The following is a 20,543-nucleotide window of genomic DNA, read 5'->3' on the forward strand; positions in this document are numbered from 1 at the left end:
TAAATGTTTTAAAAGCCTATCCTGCTCACCAAGGCTATATTTACTTAATCAAAAACACAGTACAAATTGTAAAAATGTCAAATGTTATTGCACTAAATAAATAAAATAACTGTTAAAAAGTAGTTTATAATTCAGTTAAATAATTTATTCCAGTGAGTTTAAAGATGAATTTTCAGTTTCATTCCTCCAGTGTTCAGAGACACATGATCCTTCAGAAATCACTCTGTGTAGTTAGTGTTGGGTTATAAACCCTCAACTAACAATGAGCAATGCATTTGTTACAGTCCTTATTAATATATATATATATATATATATATATATATATATATATATATATATATATATATATATATATATATATATATATATATATTATTTATTTATTTATTTATTTATTATTTTTTTAAACAGTTACTTAAAAATACTATTTATTTTAAGTTTAAGTCATCTCAGTTTTGTTAAATAATATTAATAAGACACAACTGCAAATTTTGAAATGCTATCTGTTATTTTGAACTGTTTGACATATAACTAAGTGGATTGATAAAGAAAAAGATGTAAAGTGGATATTTGGTAATGGTTATATCTGTCAGCTGATTAAACAATAAACCTATTCTTTGCACTAAACTAGAGGCAGGTGAGCCTGAGCTTTCTAGTGCAGAATTTAAGCAGACTAAATGATTAGAGATAGTACTAAATATAATGATAATCCTGCATATGTGGCCTGACATAATGTTTTGAATCCAAGGGGAGAAAATTGGTGAATTGTTCTCAAATAAAGTTTACAGAAAAGCATTAAGAAATTAAACATTTTTAATAAATGCAAACTTAAGGCAAGGTAAATTGGTATATGTGTGTAAGAAATGCACTTTACAATTTAAAATCAAAATCCAGCCTGTTCAGTGGGAATCTATACAACTGGTAATTGTTTTGTGAGGGGAAAGATGTACATGGATTAAACATTCATTACAAGTTTGCCAAAACACCATACAAGTGTGCCTTGAGGCCAATAAACCATTGGTGTTTCCTGAAAAACATTCAGTTTGTGCAGTAGTAATGGGCATTTCACCTTGACTGCTTCAGCTTACACATTTTATGCATTTTTAAAAATGATTTATTAAAAAACAATTTTCAAAAACAGTAATTCATTCTGAAAAAGAGACTCTGAGTCACTGAATCATGCCCTCAACTGATTCTATAAAATCAAATAATTCCGTCCATTGAATTAAAAAATAAAATATTTTGACTGCTAAAATGTGTGCAGTATGAATTTAATCCAAATATACTACATCTTACATACTTACCTTAGCAGTTCTCCTCATTTTGTGATTTTTTTTTCCATTAGTTTATAGTTTTATTTATGGTTGAAATTTCATTATTGGACCTTAATTTGTCTTTCAATACCTTTTGATGTTGAAAGGTTTTAAAAAAGGATTTTTATGTAAGTTGTTAATAGTTATATATCATCTATACAGTATATCATTTTTTTTACTTATACAAAATGTCATGAATAAATTGACTAAATTAAATTGACTAAGAAGTCCAGTTGAATTTTCCACAATTGCGGTGCCGTAATAAATGAAAAACATCTGTAAATCACAGAATATAGAAATATATCTCCATATAGACTGCTTTTTCTTGACATAGGCCCAATCCCAATTCTATTTTGTACCCTTACCCCTACCCCTTGGCCTTTGAAACAGAGTGTGAAGGCGAAGGACTTCACAATTTACCCCTGAGAAATGGGACACCACTACAACACCCGCACACGGCATCATATGTTATCGCGATCTCATACAAACTAATACTATGAGAGCAGATGATTACGACTTCTGTAGTTATTCCAGTTGTTATTTTTTGGTATTTATCTTCAGGAAATCATTGAAGGCATATATTAGTTATCATAACAACATAATCTGTTAATATGATCGTAACTATACTGCGCATTTACATTGTGGCCATATTTATCTATGTAAACACAAAAAACAACATTAAAATTATAGAAGACACTGTAAAAAAAGTAATTCCTTGCAACTAGACTTTTATGACAGGGTATTTGGGTGTCATCGACTGTCAGAATGTTGTGGGACTGCTGTACAGTTATTATAATGGAATATATACTAAATATATATTCATATATTTTTTAAAGCATGACGGTAGAACACGAACACGGTTATGAATGTATTAAAACATTTGCTTTTTTGTTATAAAAATTCATAAAAATGACAAAAAAAAAATAATAATAATTTGTGGGTTTCCTAACTTCCAGGTGCAGCTTTGCTGCCTTTGGTTTCGAGTGTGGTTCTGAAAAATCTCAGTTAAGAGGTATCTACCCTTTTCCCTTAGCCTTGCACCTTCAAGCTAAAGAAAACTGGAACACCCAATAAGGGGAAGGGCTAATGGGTAGAATTGGGATTGGGCCATAATTTGCTCGGTTGGTCACATTACTGGACTACACATGAAGGGCTGCACAATAAATCTAAGGTGATTTTCATGCGCATTTTGTCAGCAAAGCTGGTTGTGTAATCAGCTGTAAATCTCCCACACCTGCTTTTAGATGGAGCAGCATTTACCACACCAAATGCCACAGCCATGTTTATGAAATGCTACGCAAAAAAATCAGAGGATTTAATTGACACAATTCTGAAATCAATAGCTTCGCTTCTGAATGAACTACTGCACTTTGTTGCTATAACATCTGAAAGCATGTAAAAATACATCAAACTCCATATAGCGTTGTTGTGTGTTTATTAGCTAATAAAATAAAACCAATAAAAGCAGTTAAATCCTCTTCTGTTTAATTTCCTGTTTCTCTTCTTCATAGCCTATTTAAAGTTTTTGATGATCCTTCGAAGGCGAACACTAATAAATTGCAGCTTTTGCAAAAAATGTGATTTTAATTAAATTTTGATTAATCATACAGTCCTAATGGCATGGGATTGTACTTGTGCTGCAGAACACTCAGGTACAAGTCCAGTAAAAGATGGTCTGACAAAAAAAAAAGCTCAAAGTGGGATAAAAACAAATTAAAGTGGTGTGAATGATTTTCCATAGCCTCATGGGAAGCATCCATATGCACACAACATAAGCTCATTCTGAAAACGTAGCCCTATACATTTCTGGAGATCGCGAGTTATGTAGCCAGAAGTACGTATGGCTGCATTTTGTCTTTAAAAGGAACGCTATGGGGCGTAATGATGCCGTTTCTTTTTGTGCTTACCAGCTGACCGCTTATGGCCGGCTTTCCAGCTGTTACTAGTTTGTCCAGTTAGCTCGCCAAAGGACTCGAGTGTGGTGAAGATGTTTGTTTGTTTGTTTGTTTGTATGTTTTGTTTGTATACTTTATTGTCCCTCAAGGGGAAATTTTCTGTAGACTCACACAGCACTTCAGCAGGTTCTGACATAATAACAATTCAAAAATGAGCCAACATGCAAAGGAATTACATACACTATCGTTCAGTGTTCAATAGTCTAATTGACACTGGAATAAAAGAGTTCTTAACAACACAATCTCACGGCAATTTGTAACTTTTTCATTTAGTGGCTAATTCGTATGAATTCGTACGATCTAATTCGTACAATTTAGTACGATTTGCTTATCCCCAAATGACGGTTGGGGTTAAGGGTGGGGTCAGGTGCCACGCCTCCTTTTTAAAATCGTACCATTTCGTACGACTGAACTCGTACGAATTCTTACGAATTAGCCACTAAACTGGCAAAACGTAAAATACTTACGTTTTCTCGTGAGATCAGGCTGGTTCTTAAGCATGTCACGTTTACAGCGGAAGGTTATGTATCTTATTCCAGAAGATAAAACATCGTAAAATGGGAAGAGTACATAAGATGAAGCTAAAAGAATTTTAAGTAACATTCAAAGTGCATTGCTCGTAGAGTGTTTGTATACTAGTAAAAGTTTCAGATCCTATTAGTTTTGTAGCAGTTCTGATTATAAAAAAAATTTAGATTTCAGATTTACAGAAAGATTGCCATACCATGTATATAGACCATACTTGATAACACATTCAAATACAGCTTGATAAAATAAGTACATGATTTTCTTATCAACACCATAAAACCATAACCTTCATAGAAAATACAGTCTTTGGTGAAGCTTTTCACAGATCCAGTTTACGTGAGTGTCCCATGCTCGACAACACACTTGGGATCAAATATTATTTCCTTTTTTTTTTTTTTTTGTATTAACTTTTAAAAAGTTTATTACACCACTCAACAAATGAATCAATTTCATAAAAATAGACAGAAACAGGATCTTGTTTGTTCAGCAAACTTAAAATTACCATATCGTCTGAATATTTAAAAATAGGATTCTGTGAGTGCCGGCTTGAGCACTTGAGCATTAGTATATAGAGTAAATAAAAGTGATGAACTCACACAACCCTGAGGGACACCAGAACTACTCTATTTGACTTGAGACAAATCAGTTCCAGAAAGTGGGTAAGACAAAAACAGAATCCAAAAAATAAAATAAACAAGTAAATAACAGGGTTCCGATTTGGTAAAATCTGAAAACGTGGTCTAAATCAGGTGAGGGCTTTTCTTTTTCTGGATTGTTATTGAAAACTGTGTGTTGGGTTAAGGGAAGAAGGTGGGCGGGTCAACAAGTGCTTTTGAAAACACTATTGGTTGGGTTTAGGGAAGGAGGAGGGTGGGTCAGTCGATCAGTCAGTCATTCAGTCAGTCAAACAGTCAGTCGTTTATCCAAGAAGAGCAGGTGCGAATGGCATTTGCAAGAGATTTCAAATAGCATACACAACAACCAAGAACTGCAAAAAAAAAAAAAAAAAATACACATACATATAATATATTACAGTATATAGCAGTGTGTTTTCAGAATGAGCCTGCGCTAGGAGCTAAATAATGTGGATAATTTTCTTTTATAGCTATTTTTTATAAGTAGAATGAATCCAATATCTTTGTCACATACTGTTTTTGCCAGTGTATCATTTAGTAATGAAATGGTGAATCATTTAATAAATTACTCAACTGATTCATTGATTCATTCAGCAGCTCTGCGATTAATTCAAATATGAGCAAGGTGAATTACACACAGTAACACAGGCAATGACATCTAGTATCTCAGTTCATCATTTGATAAATCAAGGATTAAGAAAACTACGGAATCCATCAGCCTTATTAGGTCTACAATCAAATTAGCCAAGTATGCCCACCAATAGGTTCCACATTGAATCACTACTAATTACTATTAGACCATTAAATGGATCCCACTTCACAGGTGAAGGATTATGAAAGCAGCGAACTAGTTTAGTATGCCTAGGGTTTGCAATGATTTTTGGCTCGAGAGTCTGTGCCTATAATGACAGCTCAAATACGCTTAGTGCCTGAAACCCCATCTGGCTCCATTATTTGAGCAGGGGTCAAAGGGACTTGTAGTCCTCTGGGTGGAATTCTGGGAATTGCGGCATATTTGAATCAGGTAATATCCCCCCTTTCTTTCGCAAGGGTCTCAAAGATTCCTGTCTGTTATTCTCACTCTCTCATTTACTTCACTGCCGCAACAATGTAATATACATAATTCAAACAACCAGGGAATGGCTGTGGGCTCCCAACCACCTGCTGGCTTTTATTAGCTAATTAATGGTGATTTATCGTAGTTGCTAATTCGAGTGTAGCCGATTGCCTTTAGGAGTCTATGAACGCCATGTGAATTCTGATGGTAATTATGCTTATTTGATGGGCAGTCTACTAAAACAAAAAGTTCTGTCTCTCGTGCCCCACAGCAATGAAATTTTTTACTCTTGCCGAGACGACCTTGTGCATTGTGTGTGTGTGTGTGTGTAAATTTTTTTATTTTTGGGGTTTTATTAGCACTCGCCTTATAAGTTAATTTTAATACATATTTTATTAAAAAAATAAAATTATTAATTAAATATATTGTTACAAATATGGATGGACGGATGGATGGATGGATGGATGGATGGATGGATGGATGGATGGATGGATGGATGGATGGATGGATGGATGGATGGATCAATGTTTATGTCAATGCAGTGTCAAGGTGTTTGACTCTCAAAAAAGGCTTGGGTGTCACTTAATTGCTAAGCTGCTGTTTCCCATTGGTACTCACTGAGTAGCATTTAAAAGTTATTCAAATCTTAATAATGTTACAATGAAAGAAAAACCAAAGCACCTGATTATGATTTTAATCTGGTGTCTTCTGAGAGAGCTACTGTATGCTACAAGACATACAGATGAAGAAGCACTTGTGATGTGCATGTTGAAATGAGAGAGATGTCTCAAGGCTTCTCCTGTGGGTCCTTCGGTTGTCTTGATAAGCTGAGCTTGTGGAAAGAAAAAAAAAAAAAAAGCCTATTTAAACATCCTTTCCTTAATGTTCAAGATTCAATCCACATGATTCACTTCTTTCGACTGGGACAATTGTGGGATGACATTAGGAAATCGCCTGAAGGGCCAGAACTGGATTCCTTGCAGTGAAGGTACAAGTTTTCAGACATACATAAATATCACGTTAGGTTCACTTATTACCTAATTTAAAAAAAAGGGAAACCGTAAGCCAAATGTATGAACAGTGACAACAGTTTCAACATTTAAAAATAATGTTGTAATATTTGTAACCACAAAATTACTATTCCTTTGTGTAAAATTATTGTTAGTTTTGTTGTCAGTACAACACATCTACAAATGACTATATGAAAATGAGAACTGTACAGCTTTTATTCTTTCAGCTCTTGCATAAAATAAGTCTCTTCTTTAAATCGTATTTGAATTTAGCATTTTAAGTTATAGACTATAGCTTTGGTTATAATTATTATTTTTAGGTTTAAAGGAAGACCCCAAAAACATTTCGGGTTGGTTCGCGAACTGAAGAGCAGGGGGTGGGGGGCTTTGTGAATTGAAGAGCGCAGAGGTGAGGCTGAGGGGTGAAATTGTGAGAGTTTTCCGGGAGATAGAACAAAACGGGAGATGAGTCTGAAATAAGGACAGAAAAATTTTGCACATGGTCTAACAGGATTGTGCTTATTCTTTTATTGAGTTATGAGTGTGTTTTGAGCATAACCTGCATTAAACCAATGAGAATCTCATTGCCTTTAAGAAACAGTTGTGTCGCGCCATGGTGCATTTGCTGTTTACATGGCAGTCTTTGTTAGTAAAAAAACTGAATTCTTCATTAGCGAGAAAACAGTTAAACAGACCATCTGCAGCACGAGAATAAAGAATGAGCCTCCTCCATTCAGCCTCTTCAGTTTCTCTTTACTTTTACTCTTTACTCCTTTACTTTTGTGGATAAGGAAACAATGTTTTGCACATTCCACTGAAGACATCCATTAGCCTAGATATTTTATTTTATTTGTTAAGCTTTTGTTAAGATTTGCTTAAAAATTATTTCTAAATTCAGTTCTAGTTTCCAGCAAACAAATAAATGAACAATAATATTAATAAGTGTGGTCAAAAAACTGAGTTATATCCAAACACACGTCCTAATCTTATGCCCCATATGGTGATGTAGACGTCTCCAAAATCCCGACAGTTGGACAAATCTAAACTTGTTTAAATTAAAACAAATTTAAATAAGCATATAATAAATAATACTGCTAATAATAATAAAAGACAAATGCAAATTTTCATGAATAAACTGAAAAAAGGCCCTCTGAGATGAGACATGGAGGCAGTGGTTTTGATATTTATGTAGAAAATAAACCTTTTTTTGTAAAATTTTAATCCTTTAATTTTTTTTTTCATATGTAAAGATATTTCTGTATTATTGTACATCCTGTTTATAATAAGCAATGTGTTTGGACCTGCTTAGCCGCATGACTAACGCACTCTGCACTGGACTTTAGACTAGGTTTTAGTTGGTCAATAATGCGGCCTATTTCAGTTCCTCAAAACAGCAGCGCGCCAACAATGTGCCTTAACACACCACCTTTTCAGACCAGCACACCCATGAGTCCACAAAGTGGCGCAAATGGATTTGCTATTAAAACAAAGTGGTGCACATAGCAACAAATTTTGCCAAACATGTCTTAAACCTTATTGTGCTCAGTGTATGATAGGTCCCATTTATTATGAGAATGATCAGGCAAGCAATGGTCGATCCAGGAACAAACAGATGTTTACTGGTAATCCAGAGTTGTGATCGATAAACAGGCAAAAGGTCAAAAGGCAAGCAGCATACAATGTAGATAAACAAACAAAACAAAGCAAGGGTCTATAACGGCAAAGCAAGGCAAACGCTTCATAACTTTCAAAATGACAGATAAACAAGACTCAGCAACTATGTGTCTGCACTGTCCATGTAGTCCATGTAATCAGTTCTGAACAACTTCAGCTGTGTGTGCTAGCAATCAGCAGGAAAACCGGAACAGGTGTGAGTGAGCAGTGCACGACTGGATCTGTAGTCTATATAATAGCGGATTTGTAGTTCTAAGGCGATCTGTGTGTTTACCAGCAATCTACAAGGATCAGATTGCTGGTGATTGTCAAAGACACTTCTAAATATGCCTAAGTAAGTTTTATTTTTTATATTTCATGATAAGACAAAAAATGTCAAATTAAACAGAAGATTTTCTAATGTACAAGGAGAAAATGTTTTTTGAAAAAAATAAATAAATAAACTTGGAAAAAAAAAGTACTTTCACTTCATTAGTGCTGGGGTGAACATAAATGCTTTCATTATATTTCTGAAAAATCTTCTGTTAAATTCATACGAAAAATCATATTTTTCTTTTTCATGATGAAAAAGTTCTACACAATATTCTTTCATTCATTTTCCTTCAGCTTAGTCCGTATTTCAGAGGTCGCCACAGCAGAATGAACTGCCAACTGTTCTGGCATTTGTTTTACGCAGTGGGTGCCCGTCCCGCCACAACCCAGAGCTGGGAAATCTACACAATATATAATATTCTTTTAAAAATATCTGCCTTTCTGAGACTGCTGTCAGATGTTTTTTTTTTTATTTAAATTAATATTTGTCTTTAAAGTTAACTCCATCACACAATTCTAAAGGTTCCATTGTACAGTAAAGTTCACCTACACCAGCCTAGCCTTCTGACATCAAATCCACAATGCCATTTGACATCAGATCCACAAAGGCCTGGGATCTGAATGCTCAAAGTTGGCCTCTTGATGTTTTCTACCCACTTGCATGCATATCCTTGGGGAAAACGCTTTTTTTTATGCTGGCACAGGATTTCTCCCAAAAGGCTTTCGTGTAGTATAAAGCACTATGTCAAGTCACCTGGCAGCTCTCAAAAGAGAGTGTTAGTCGAGGAAACCTGGGGTTAAACAACGACTGTACACGCACACCTTGACTGATCCTTTTCATCATAATTCAAATTGAAATTCGAAACCATGTGGGGGAAGAAATCGCACAATATCACAATTTTCAGACAGTGCCTCCAGCGTTGCGCGCTGTTAACAGAATGTTTTTCACAAGACACCTCTGTTCTTTCAAATCATCGTGGGTGATGTTTACACATGGGGAATTGAACTCACCTTCATGTCTGCATTTAAAGGTGTATAAGATGCTTTTCTCAGATTATACTCTCTTGACTGAACATTAAGACAAACACGTACATTTACTGACATCAAGATATGCCATTATGTAAATGACATCGTAGGAACACACTGCTCACGAGAGAAAAAAAAAAAAAAAAAAAACCTAGACACACCATACTTTTCTTTAAGAGCACAACTCTTTACAAATTAACAGCCAGTGGGTAATGGGTTAAAAATATCGCAATGAGCACATCCAGGACATGTTGCATATCTCAGGAGTTTATACATGGGATTATAGTTGACCAGGAGCCACAGGTCATAACACACAATATTTGTGTAGTCACTACAGAATTTAACCATAATAGAGTGAAAAATTAACATCTACACTCACCAGCCACTTTATTAGGTACACCTTAATAGTATAGGGTTGGACCCCCTTTTGCCTTCAGAACTGCCTTAATCCTTTGCAGCCTGAACCATTGATACAAAGCCGGATGGATCCATGCTTTCATGTTGTTGACACCAAATTCTGACCCTATCATCCGAATGTCACAGCAGAAATTGAAACTCTTCACACCAGGCAACACTTACTTTTCCAAGCTTCTATTGTCCAATTTTGGTTACCCTGTGTGAATTGTAGCCACAGGTTCCTGTTCTTAGATGACAAGAGTTACACCCGGTGTGGTCTTCTGCTGCTATAGCCCATCTGCCTAAAGAATTGATGTGTTGTGCGTTTAGAGATGCTCTTCTGCATACCTCAGTTGTAACGAGTGGTTATTTGAGTTACGGTTGCCTTTCTATCAGCTTGAACCAGTCTGGCCATTGTTCTCTGACCTCTGGAATCAACAAGGCATTTGTGCCCACAGAACTGCCGCTCATTGGATATTTTCTCTTTTTCGGACCATTATCTGTAAACCTTAAAGATGGCTGTGTGTGAAAATCCCAATAGATCTGAAATTTCTAAAATACACAGACCAGCCCGTCTCGCACCAACAACCATGCCACTTTCAAAGTCACTTAAATGACCTTTCTTCTCCATTCTGATGCTCAGTTTGAACTGCAGCAGATCCTCTTGACCATGTCTACAAGCCTAAATGCATTGAGTTGCTGCCATGTGATTGGCTGATTGGAAATTTGCATTAACGAGCAGTTAGACAGGTGTACCTAATAAAGTGACCGGTGAGAGCATATGAGTTTTTAAGGCCTTTGATTGTGTAAGCATTTCAAGAGAGTTTAAAGCATAAGAAATGGTACTGTTTGTAACAGTTTGTAATAAATAATAATTTAATTGCAGTGGACATTATTTTGCACATGATTATACTTAAATACGGTTAGACTTCGAAGAAAACCATAAAGCACTGTTGATTTCACTTTTATTTTTGGTCTGTTGAATTTATATTTGCTTATAATTTATTACATTTGGTAAAACTTCAATTTAAGGTGATTATTGTTTCATGTACCTATTATAGTTTTTAGCTAAAAGGGATTTTACATAGTTATATGCAACTAACCCTAAATCTAACTCACATTGTAACCCCAACCATATGGTTAGCACAGGTAATTAATTGATATTACTCAGCAGTAAAAGGAATAGTTACACTGTTACTACATTATCTTAAAATAATAATGTACCCTTTGTAGTTTAATGCATGAGTCCCTCCCCTACAGAATCATCTGTATCAGTCTAAATAAATGAATTCTTTGGACACACTTTATAATAAGGTTCATTAGGTAATACATTTACTAACATGAACGAATCATGAACAACACTTGTACAGCATAAATTTTCATACTTCAACATTAACTAATGCATCATTAACAAACTCATGCTTGTTAACAGTAGTTAATGCAACATGAATTAACATGAACTAACAACAATCAACAGTATATTCATTAACTGATGCTAACTACTAGCATGAACAAATACTGTAGTAAATGTATTGTTCATTGTTTGTTTATGTTAGTAAATTCATTTACTAACATTAACTAATACAACCTTACTGGAAAGGGTTACTATTTTTTTTTTTCCCAAAAAGAGCTATTTAAGCTATTGTGACATCGTATTCATATTAAAATATATTGCATAGAAGCAAAATTTAGCCATGTGAAATCATGCAGCCTTATAGGTTGATTTAGGTTGAAAATTGCTCTAAAATGTTGCACTAAACCTTTAAGGTTTCCATCAACTTTGTAAGAGAAAATAGCTTTTTTATACATTAAAATCAGAGAGATTTTGTTGCCTGTATTATTCATTGAAACAAATGACTCTTAAAAACAAATAACGGAAACATTAGGTGGTTTAATCTTATATATTAAATATGATCTTATTATATGATAAACAAACGTAATTTAGGCTTTTATTCGCATATAAACACGATCAGCAAACAATATTTACAGTATTCTAATGTTGTTGCACATCAAGCAAGCTCTTGAATGCTTGTTTGTGGTGCAAAACTCAACGAGGTTTGACTAAACTTCTATTTGTTTTATGTTTTTGTTTTTTTGTTTATAAATATTTATTTGTTAATAAAAGTTATGAGGTGTAAAAGTCTTTGGCTAAAACTCTGTAGCACCAATCGTATAATTTCATATCTTAATAAGATAATGATGTATTGTTATACTGAGTTTTATCCACGAGTCAGCTTATTGTATTTCTAAGCTAAATTTTCTAAATATGTTCTCATCGTGTCATTTCAAAACTAGAAGATCTTCTTCATCTTCAAAACACAGATGGGGATTCTTCAGATTTCTGTTCCTCCATTTAAAGTTCATTCATGTACAGCTGAAAAGATCCACTAATCCCATAGGCATCATAAAACTGATCAATCGAAGGTCTAATCCAAATCCAAGTTCAAGTTTATTCAAGTCTACTACATTAAGTTTATACCAAATTTATCCTTTGGATTAACAGTACATTTTCTTATTTAGTTATAATACATACATTCAAAAAATAATCTGTGTATTGAGTAAAAATATCACAAATTTGATAATTTGATATTTGATACAATAATTTGATTTCAGTATTGCAATAAACCTTTATTTAAAGACATAAATCATATAGATGTATCATTTAATCTCTTTGTCAATGTTTGAAGCTTAGAGTTTTGGGTGTTTTTGAAAGAACACATTTCTTATTGGTCTGGAATGACATGAAGGTAAGTAAAAGAAGACAGGATTTCATTGTTTTGTGATGACCTAATCCTTTTAAGATGTTCATTCAAAAACAGACATGAATGAATGTCTCCACTACTGTGATTCAAGCTGAGAGAGGTCAGTATGTTTAAACATCAGAACAATGAAAGATAAGTGTCCTTTATTCCCCCAGGAGGAAACGCTGGAGCCTGTCTCTAAGCTCAATAGACCTCCCGCTCTAGAATAATATTCACCATCATCATCCCCTTTCTGGTCAAAGTGTAAGAATGAGTCTGATGAGGGAATGGATATCTGAGAGTTATTGTCCCCTGAAATGCAGTTATCATTGTGTAGTCTTTGAATGCTCCAGGGAACCCTGAAACGAATAGGCGCAATAAGTTCACTTTGCAGAATTAATGCAGTAATTCTTTATCGTGGGGAAGAGACAGAGAGAGAGTGAGGCCGGTATTACCTTGGATTTGGTGTTTAATGCAAATGGTGTGAGGCTGATTCGTTTTTTTTTTTCTTCTGTCTCTTTCCTCCTTTTTAATGATGGCCCTAATTTGTTAGCTCCTTCTAAATTATTAATCTCTTTTATATTCATGTAGTTATTACATGTCATAACTGTGTATCTATGGGGTGAAATTTAATAGCATCTGCTGGACCTTCGGAGAGGGCCCGGTGTTAGAAAACGGCATTAAAAATGGATAATTAGCTAAATATTTGCCTTAGCACATTTGCTTAGCGGCTCCTCTAATTAGTGGGCTTGCAGCTGCTGTGGTCACTTAGCGCAGGCGATTTGCTATTTGCATTGAAATACAAGGACAGGGCTGTTTAATTCAATTAAGGAGGACTTGTAGGAGGTGGATACTGGTATTGTGATGAAATTGTGAGCATTGTGAAGAAAAAAGTAGACATGCGTAGATCTGCCAGGCAGAAATCTGAATCTGGTTTATGCTCCATATTAGCGATTGACAATTGGATATTTGTTTTAATTTGGCCAGACACTGCTGCATACTACAATGATTTTATAGTACAACATGTTAAATGAAGCATTACTGAAGGAAGATGTACTAATAGACACATTGTACTAGACTACACCACAAGGTAATGTAAAAGAAACCAAAGTCCCTTTTTAAGGCAAGTCATTTCACTCAGCAGCCATCTTCGAAACGCCTTCGAAACATTAAATTCTTCAAAACTGTTAGCGAAGCTTCTGATTAAATTACATATTTGGAATAACCAATACAATTAAACAACAACTGTTTCATAAGTTTCATTAAATATTTGAATTAAACAAAATCGTCATTGTTTTATGTTGTCCAAGCTAATGCGCATGCGTACTCGAAAAGAACGAGATCCCGACACCAACCTCATTTATGGTCAAGTTACACATTATCATCCTCTGAATAATGCTTCATCAGATTATCCTGTTCTTCAGAAGTAATTCACAACTTGTTCTGAACGGTGAATCTCCTCCAGTAATAACAACAAATATTTGTTTACAAGTTTGTGGGCGTTTGAGCAGTTGCTGTCATGTGCTGTGCCTTTGTCAAGATGGACAGTACCTCGTGTTTGTTTCACATAGATTACAAAACCAAACAACGTTTGTGTTCAATTGTAGTCGGTTCATTTAATTTATTTCTGGTTTATGTCGTTTATAATTGTTTACATCCACCAAAATAAGAAATACCGAACAGCTATTATAGACTTCCAAAAGATTTTGCTCATAAAGGGGACTGGCTGAAAAACGAAAGGCAGCATGTCATTAACATTTTTTTTCATTACATTCATGTGTACAAACTTTTTTTGAACATGATGATTCATTTGACAGCACCACTAAAGATTATATACAGGCCTAGTTTTGTGTGTATATATATATATATATATATATATATATATATATATATATATATATATATATATATATATATATAAAAACCGACAACCACACTTATGCAGGAGAATATAAATAACGTACCCTGCTAATGTAATCGCTGTAATGAAATCTCTGTCTTTTTTTGCAGTAATCCAAGTCTTTACTGGTGTTTCGGCAGAATAGTAATGTTAACGTCTATATAACGTCTATATAACAGCGGTGATTGTTTGTCGATAACAAGTAAACAATAATGTAGGCTAAACGTCCACGTTTTTGTATGTTTTCATCTATTATTTCATGATGTCTGGATATATAAAACTATAGTAATTTATAATAAACATTTTTTTGAACCACATGTAAAGTGAATAATGTGCCATTTGTAATGAACGTTACAGATTACTGTAGCATTGTAAACTGACAAACTGTAATAAATACTGTAAAGTTAGTGTAAACTGTGGTGCAATGTGATGGCGAATAATTATAGCATAGAAAAAGGAAGCCCATAGAATATTTTTTGCTTACTACAGTTGTGTCATACCACAGCAACAACAAAATTACTACGACAGTTTAATTCAAGTAATTATCTAGTATGCTTCTAAACACTACCATTTACTATGTTATTTTTTTCATGTAACGTAAAAGCTTACACAGTATCTACCGCCTCAACAGGCAAATATATTTAGTTCAGTAGAAAACTCTGCCCACTTCATGGTATAAGGATCTTGCCCAACATATATGGTCATTTTCTATTTATATCTCCATTAAAACATGGTATAAATGGCAAAAAAAGCAGACTTTCCTCTATGTCTCTTACTCATTTTATTTTACTTCCTTCCCTCCATCTAAATTTCGCTCGTCACCAGAACCACATGATTGCAAACAACCTATTGACCGTTACAGATACCACATTCAAAACTATACGAGTGGCATGTCTTGTGTATTCTAAAGTCTTTGCAAATACCCACGGAAAAAAAAAAAAACATGAGATGTTCTGCATTTAAACAAATTTAATCAACCACCATTTCTCCACATTTTATTTGCCATTAAATAAAAAAAAATGTACAGATAATTATTTTGTGTTTGGGCAGTTTTCGTCTAAATGGATGTCATTAATTGATCGATTGAGTTTTATACGTTTCAAAAAGTAAAAATAAATTAAGCAGGATTTATAGTAGGTTCATGTCATTTGTCAAAATGTCTTAACTAAAGCTGGAGTAAATATCTGTATGCTATATGAGCTTTATTCAGTAAAATCAATTCATCTGCTGATTTCGTGTTATGTGTGGATTATGTGGTTGTAGAAAATTTGAAATAGTGAATTGGGGAGTCTGATTTTATTAATATTTAAAGGAAAACCACAGTGGTCTGGAAAAATTCAAATTTTATTTTCTTTTAAGATTATCTCTGCATTATGCATATTAAACACAGCCCAGGCTCATTAAAAAAAACGTACCTCTATATACATTTCTGTAGAGCACCAAATAGGTACTAGGAGCTACGTTTTTTTGCAGTTCTTGTTTTTGCAAATCCACCAGATGACAGATCTCAAATTTCTGTAACGAGTGCCATACACATCTGATGTTCTCACATAAATCCACCAGAGGCCGCTGTCAACTGACTGACTGACCGATCAACTGACCCACCCTCCTCCTTCCCTAATCCTAACCAACTGTATTGATTGACCATTGACAGTTTGAGCTGAAGCGCATCAAATGTGAAGCGTCTTAAATCGGGTGGGGCATGTCAGATACTAGAGAGCTTTTGATTGGTCACGACTTGATGAAAAACTGAAGGTTTGAGGTCTGTTGGTCTAGGCAGAAGTGACAAATTACAAGCTTAATGTTATATCAGTTTTATACCTTCTAAACAAAAATGTTGTCTCCGTTTAGGTGGACGCTAACATATATCCTAAAACGAGCAATACTGATAATAACGTCTAAAACACTTTATTTAATTTCATGGGGCCAAGTCAAATCATTCTAATTTTAATTTATATTTTAAAATGGTAAGATCTAATGTAATCGTTTATCTTATTTTATTTGTGTGAACTGGAACTGGTCGATCTGATTTATATATAGTAATCTACCATGAAAAAAAAAATCAAGATTGAAAAGAAAAAGGGAGGAAATCAAACACGAACTGGGAGGGAAAGAGGTGGAAAGGAAAAGGAGAATGGGACGGGGCACATAAATGTCAGATGAGGTGGTGTGTTAACTCACCAGCAAAGCACTGACCCTTGAAGTGGTACTTCTGGAGGGGGCAGGGCAGCTCCACTGAGTCGGCCCCCACAGACGGGCTCATGAGTGGGCCATCTGCCAGCCAGCTCTCTCACTCTCTCTCTCTCTCTCTCTCTGGGCTTGGAGCCACCACCGACCAACAGGCTCCTAACAGTAATTTGGAGGGCGTGTGAGGAGATTGCTCAGTAATGATGTCTAGAACTGAAACATAAAATGATGTGCCTCAAAAAGACCTCTAGACATTGTAAAAGGCTGGAAACCATGATTCAGGCATATGAAACAGAATTTAAATGGCAAGATGCATTATCTTTACATCATAAAATGTATATTGTGTAATATATAAAATATCACTGCCTTTAAAAAGTGGCAAATAATAATAAAGAACAGCTGTAACATTACTGCTTAATGGGCTTTCATTATTTGTACACATAATTCAGATTTCTAGGCCTAGCTCAGATTTAGATTTGTTTACGGGTGTATACATGCATCATTCAGGAAAATACTAATTCTGTCTTAAAATTATAACTTGTATCATTTAATTTCCCAAGCATCACCATCATTCAATTCAGTGTACATCCTATTTTTGAAAAGTAAAAATAGTTTGTAAATTGTACACAAAATGTATTTTTTTGTGAATAAAGTGATGTTATACTTTCAAAAAACGTCACTGGTCAAATTCAGGTCGGATCAGGTAACATACAAACAATATTGTTTTTAACTGCCAGTGAATGTAAAGGTGCCAAACAAAATGCAAGAGCAAACATGATTTCTGTAATGCGGAAAATCAAATCTCTACATAGGTTAATGTATTGTTAGGCGTTTGTGAGTATTAAACAACAAACAAACTATTGGATCTCTTTGTGAATGAATGTGGCAGATGTGTTTATCAAACATAACACAAGTTACCAAAGTAAGAATCCCTTGTATTCTCAGCGTCTGCTGTCTCACTATATTAGCCAATATACGAACTTATATGACACATAAACTCAGTTAATTCGACTCAAAAGCTGTTCTGTAAGCAATTGGAAGCGCATTTTTAAACTTTCAAACTACCGCCAGATCTCCATACATTCAATCACTCCATAAGAACGTCTTTCTCTTCTGTAACCTGTCAAAATAAAAGTTCGGTTAAAAAAAGTTATTTAAAAAATGTATTTTCTTGACATTTTAAAATGTAATTGAATCATTTTGATTATTAACATTTGATTTAACCATTAAAATTAGATAAAATATTTTAAACAATGATTTAAAGAGCATAATTAAAACATTAAATAAACTTAGTATGTTCTGCTTCATTTATTTGTTTAAATTCAGTCCAAATCAATTGTTTACAACCACTTAACTTAAAAAAATGAGTAAATCCAAGGAATCATCTTTGAATCATTCATACAACAAACTGACATCACTTCTGGAAGGATGATATCATTAATGGGTTTTTCTGATTTAAATACAAATAGTTTAAATAATTATGGACAGAATTAAAAACGTATGTCATATGATGAAACAATTATTATTATTAAAAACAACCAATTAGCAAGTAAAAAAATACAAAACTTGAAACAAAAAAAAAAATAAATGCTGCAATTAGAGGATGAAAAATACTAATATTTCTAAATAAATTACAGGGTGTAATGCTATAAAATAGCAAAATCAACATAGACAAATAAGTAAACTATTTGAGATTTACTCACTATATCAATTTTGATATTGTGAAAAAAAAAATTCATAAATGAATACATAATTGAATATTTTCAGTATTGAGACATAATGGTGGAGACATGAAAATGCATTCTAATACAGCAATGACCCACATGTCAATAGATTACAGATTCGATGATCTAAACCCTATTATTCACATCTATTGCTTCAAACATTCAATTAGCGCTTCCTCTGGCTGCAATCTGGTCTGCAGAGATCACAAAGAGGTACCAACAGGAGCATATTGATTGGGAGGTGTCATGTGCGAAAGCGTAGGAGAGGGGTGGGCTCTGTCTGCTTAATGGACTGAAATAAAATTGGTGGGAATGGACTTTAATTAGGGAACAGTTGCTCTGAATCCTGCTTCCCCTTGCTGTGGCACCACACACATATTCGAACACAAACAGTTTTCCACACACTTCATCTTAGGCCACCAGCTGTTGGACTGTCTGCATTTGCAAATCATTTGCAGCAGCGTTAGAGCAGTGTGTCGAGAAAAAAAAATACAAAGGAAAAAGAGAAGAGAGAGAGTGTGTGTCTGTGTGTGAAAGAGAAGAGGGGGAAGAAAAGAGAGCAACTGGGGCTCCGGGGTCTCAGCTGCTAGGGTACTGCTTGCTCCTTGCAATGAGTTGCAACTGTCAGGTTATTTTATCTCTGGCTTTTCATCATGATGCAGAGCCCGGCTCGGAGGAAGCCACCTGAGAGTGCAAGGAATTTGTAGGCTACAAGTCATTAGCAAGGCCTGCTGAGAAATCGAGGCCAGAGATCCACTGAATATTGCTTCAGACAAAGTACATCTTAACCCTTGACGGTCTGACAGGGAAGGTGGTTTCTCAGAAGTGGCGGCTTTCATAGCTGTGCCGGTTGCTGTAATACATACTGTATGATGCTAGGAAAGACCACAACACCTATTGATAGATCTCACAAAAGGTTGCGAGGTAGTGAAGAATGCCGGGCTTTGATTTAGGGGAGCGATAGAACGGAGGAACAACAGTCTGATGAAGAATTTCTAATGGGAGAAATAAGTTTTCTTGCGCAATGAGTTATTTGATACTTAGTGGCTACCACTTTTTAAAGACAGACTGCAAAACCGTTGAACATCTATTTATGGTATGCAAAACTGAAGTATTGGAAAACATTATATAAGGGTTACATGCTTAACATCATGAGCTCTGCAAAGAATATCACAAATGTTGTCAGTTGTTTACAACGATTTGTTTCTCTGATGAATCCTATAAGCATTATCTATAAAGCTCACATATATCAGGTAATATAGCTGTGCGTAACATATTTACTACACAAATTTAAACTGATACACAAAGTTTGTTTTGCAATTATCATTGAAATTAATAACTAGGAATGTAAACATTTACATGACAGAAGATATTACAAGCATATCTTAAAATAAGATACTATGGATGTCAGTGGTTACAGGTTTCCAACATCCTTCAAAATAGCTTCTTCTGTGAAAATCTGATCATAAGGGGGATTTTTTTCTGAGCTAATAGGCCTATAATGACAACCTGAAATAATAATTTTTGGTGCGCAATATATTGTTCTAGACATATTAGCAATAAACTAAATTATTGTAAATTTAAGAAAAGGTCAATAAATATCAAGATAATCTAACATTAAGTATTGTATTTCAAATGGTGGAAAAGTAGCCTTATGACTATTTTCATTAGCAAGTCTCTATTAACATGATTCAACAAATAGTAAAACAATAACAAATTCTAAAGAGAATACAAATGTAACACATAAAATAGCATCAGGTTTGAATGTAAGAAAACAAAACAGACGAGTGCTTTTTATTGCAGTGTGTGTGTTTGTCAGTATAGGATGTGTGTTCGTAAGAATACTGTGAACTGATGTATACCCCTGTTGTCCACATGGGACTTTCTCTGCTTGAAACAAGCACAGGTGCATTTATGTATGCGTCAACTTTGCAACTGAGAAAGAAATGGTTAAAGAGCACAGTACTCAAGAATATGCATCCTAAACTGACTCTGAGAAGAAGAAACTGTTCAATTAATTAATGTTTACTTCAGTTTTATGTGCATACAAACATATTCTTGTACAGTAGCCTGATAATACGCTGA

General features: G+C 34.5%; 1 protein-coding gene across 9 annotated transcripts in view; it reads right to left on the bottom strand.

Annotated features, from left to right (window-relative positions):
* The window catches only part of LOC147846934 (uncharacterized), a 138,010-nt gene extending 120,159 nt beyond the window's left edge, over positions 1-17,851 (bottom strand). For 7 of the 9 annotated variants that reach the window (XR_015476718.1, XR_015476721.1, XR_015476720.1 and 4 more), the window contains exons 1-2: positions 17,653-17,851; positions 16,729-16,947 (exon numbers count right to left, since the gene is read on the bottom strand). Coding sequence is in view for 5 of the 9 variants with exons in the window: in XM_087237368.1 (XP_087093494.1) it covers positions 16,729-16,810 (82 nt within the window). In the remaining 4 variants the exon portion in view is untranslated. The remainder of the gene's footprint in view (positions 1-16,728; positions 16,948-17,652) is intronic. The other 2 variants (XR_015476719.1, XM_087237370.1) reach the window with 1 other exon arrangement.
* Between the last annotated feature and the right edge of the window lie 2,692 nt (positions 17,852-20,543).

The sequence above is a fragment of the Danio rerio genome, chromosome 1 (assembly GCF_052040795.2).
Source record: "Danio rerio strain M-AB ecotype USA chromosome 1, GRCz13ab, whole genome shotgun sequence".
NCBI lineage: Eukaryota > Metazoa > Chordata > Actinopteri > Cypriniformes > Danionidae > Danio > Danio rerio.